Source organism: Dendrobium catenatum, unplaced genomic scaffold (assembly GCF_001605985.2).
Source record: "Dendrobium catenatum unplaced genomic scaffold, ASM160598v2 fragScaff_scaffold_674, whole genome shotgun sequence".
In the NCBI taxonomy this organism is placed as follows: Eukaryota; Viridiplantae; Streptophyta; class Magnoliopsida; order Asparagales; family Orchidaceae; genus Dendrobium; species Dendrobium catenatum.
The window spans coordinates 176,468-179,249 of record NW_021319136.1 but is presented as its reverse complement, the minus strand read 5'-3'; the positions used below and the strand labels follow the sequence as shown (position 1 = coordinate 179,249).

The 2,782-nt window shown below is 37.0% G+C and overlaps 1 protein-coding gene across 1 annotated transcript; it reads left to right on the top strand.

Moving 5' to 3' along the window:
- Positions 1–971: 971 nt before the first annotated feature.
- LOC110114576 lies at positions 972–2,348 on the top strand. Its single transcript, XM_020847499.2, has 3 exons — positions 972–1,029; positions 1,120–1,556; positions 1,809–2,348. The coding sequence occupies exons 1-3, from the start codon at positions 972–974 to the stop codon at positions 2,346–2,348; spliced, it is 1,035 nt and encodes a 344-aa protein (XP_020703158.1).
- The last annotated feature ends 434 nt before the right edge of the window (positions 2,349–2,782 follow it).

Genomic DNA, 2,782 nt, shown 5'->3' with positions numbered 1-2,782 from the left:
CCCGTTATCTTTTTCAGTAGGTCCTTCAGACGAGTTTGGTGGACCGCTACCTCATGGATAGGGTTACCAACATTAGACTTTTTTTTGGTATTTATGTTTTATAGTAGTTATTATGTTTATATTTTCTGTGGGTTGGAATTTTTTTTTCTTTTTTTTTTGCTATATTTACAGTCATGTTGGCTTGTATCAGAGTTATTATTATTTGAATGCATTGGTTAATTGAACTTCTATTAATAATTTGGCTCTTTACTTTCACTTCCTCTATTTACTCTGATGTGCGTGCATGGGCGGATCCCCATTGGATTGAGGGGGGGGGTTCATAAAAATTCTTTATAAATAAAAATATATTATAATTTAAATTTTAATTGATTCATCAATTAAATAAAATATTATTATTTTGGTAATTTTTATTGAGTCTGTAACATTATTTTTATAGCAAATAAAATACCACCTAAATTTTTTATCTTTTTTGTTAATAAATCGATACAGTATCTCTTCTTCGTGACCAAAAGATCGGAACTTCCCTAATCAAACGTTTCTTATTCCACCGAAACGAAGGAAACATATTAACACCCAACTACACCAAATCAAGAAACACGCCGCTCATTCCAAAACTACAGATATGGTCAACATTTTGGTTTCAAATTCACGTTGCTTTTATTTCCCGTTACCATATCCGAAACCTCGAACATTAAGTAGTACGAATTTGCCCCCTTCACTACAACGGCTAGTTTAGTGAAGATTTCCTCGAATCAATTTAGTAACAGTGCAAGCCCAACGGTCATAAGAACGTTGCAACCACGATTCAAATTCTTTAAATGCCCCAAAGTTCCTCTCCTCTTGGCATCTCACTGTTTGGTTTTCGGCGTCTTGCTGCAAACAATTGTTTCCTCCGTTTCTCTCTAATCACCTTGCCTCTTTCAGAGGTTTTCAACTGAAATCCTCCAGCTCCTTTCTTCTTCATTTCAGCGATGGAAACTCCGTCTTCTATGAGAAGGGTTACAAGATCTCAGACCAGTTCTTTCTCTCGTAAGCAGTTCTTTTGATCTTCTTCTTTCGTTGCATTGTTCTTCGCGTAAATTTCCTTTCTTTATTCCTCAGTTATCTCTTCCTATTCAGAAACGAAGTCTAAGCAAGAAGAGGCAAGATCAATAAACAATGGGAACCACGAGAGAGCTGCGCTTCAAGATATCTCAAACGACTCCCCAATCAATGGCGTTGCAACAGAGAAGACTCCCATTTCTTCTGTAATGAAGCATGGATCTCTGCCGAAGAAAACACCAGGTTCTGGAGAAGCGCTGCTTCGAGGGCAAGTGAAAATCCTTTTGGAGAAGGTTGAGGAGGAGGCAGAGCTCGTTAATAAGCTTTCAAACAGGCACCGTCGTGCACCTTTCTTGCCGTTTTTAGGGGTTCTTCCCATTTCTCCGGCGTTGCTGGCGGCTCCAACGCCTGCAAACACCCCCCAAAATTTCGGCAATTCCAAAGCGAAAGAAGAAGCAGGGAAGGATGCAGTTAATGGTGTCGTTATGGGAGACGTTATAATGGTGATTCCGAAGGTATAACTTTCTCTTTACAAATACATGTTTGTTGATTCTATACTTTTTTTTTGGGTGCTATAATCATAAATGAGTTGATCACATATCTGAAACCAAACTATATCTAATTAATGATGATATTTTTGCCGAGTTTTTTTATTAAATTCTTTACTTTACCTTATTCGACCTAATTTTTAACGAAAACATTGAGAATTACGTTGCACAACATGGTTTAATATATTTTTCTCATATTAAACGGGTTAAATGGACTAGGTTGCTGAATCAGTAAAGCATGAGGAACCTCTGGAGCTACATAAGTGTGTGGTCAACAAAGCACTGTTGTTTGACTCACCAAGCAAATCTGAAGCTTCAGATGCCTCCTCCAATATATCTTCTTCAGTAACATACCAAGGAAGCGTTGTCAGTTCCTCTTATGACGATAACTCCTCCAAATGGTCTATCCAAGCCAATGCTAGCGCCTGTGAAGATGATGAAGTAGAATACTTTGAAGACTTTGATGAAGAAGATCTAGATTACTATAAGGAAAACGTGGAAGAGGAAGGGTGCTTGGATGAGTTATGTGAGCGACTTGGGAAGATTACAGTTGAAGACAGGGAGATGAAAAAGATGCCGGAATTCAAAGGGAAGCACACGCGGTTTATATACAGCAGTGATGGCGAGATCGAAGCAGAAGAGGAGATTGGCAGAGTTTGCAGTGCTGGAAAAGCTCTGTCTCCGAGTGTGATGCTGCTCAAAGGTTTGCCGTTACCTGAAGGAAAGCACCTGCGATTCCACGAGGATGATGAAGAATGAAAACTTTTCATCCAAGTAAAACAAACATTTTTTTTTGTTCTATTTTATTAGTACTATTGTCATCTGTTTCTAGTATTAAAACTATGAATGGTTACAATTGAACAATTTGATGTTGCTTTAATATCTAATAAAAGACCATTTGAGTTTTCCCTTCCCCCAGTTTTTCTTTGTTATGTTCCTTGCTTATTTTGTTTCAGTTTTTTTCTTCATTGCGATAACGAGAGGAAAATTGTTTGGAGAGTGCACTCAATTTTATTTTATTTTTTAAAATTTGATAATAAATAACTCTAGACTAAAAAAATGATAAGAGAACTTTTGAGTTAATTAAGTCAAATTCACATGTATAATACACACCTAAGCTTAGAATCTAAGATCATCTTGGTAACCAAAACTCCAACTAAACATATCAATATGAGCTGCAAATTTGAACAAGT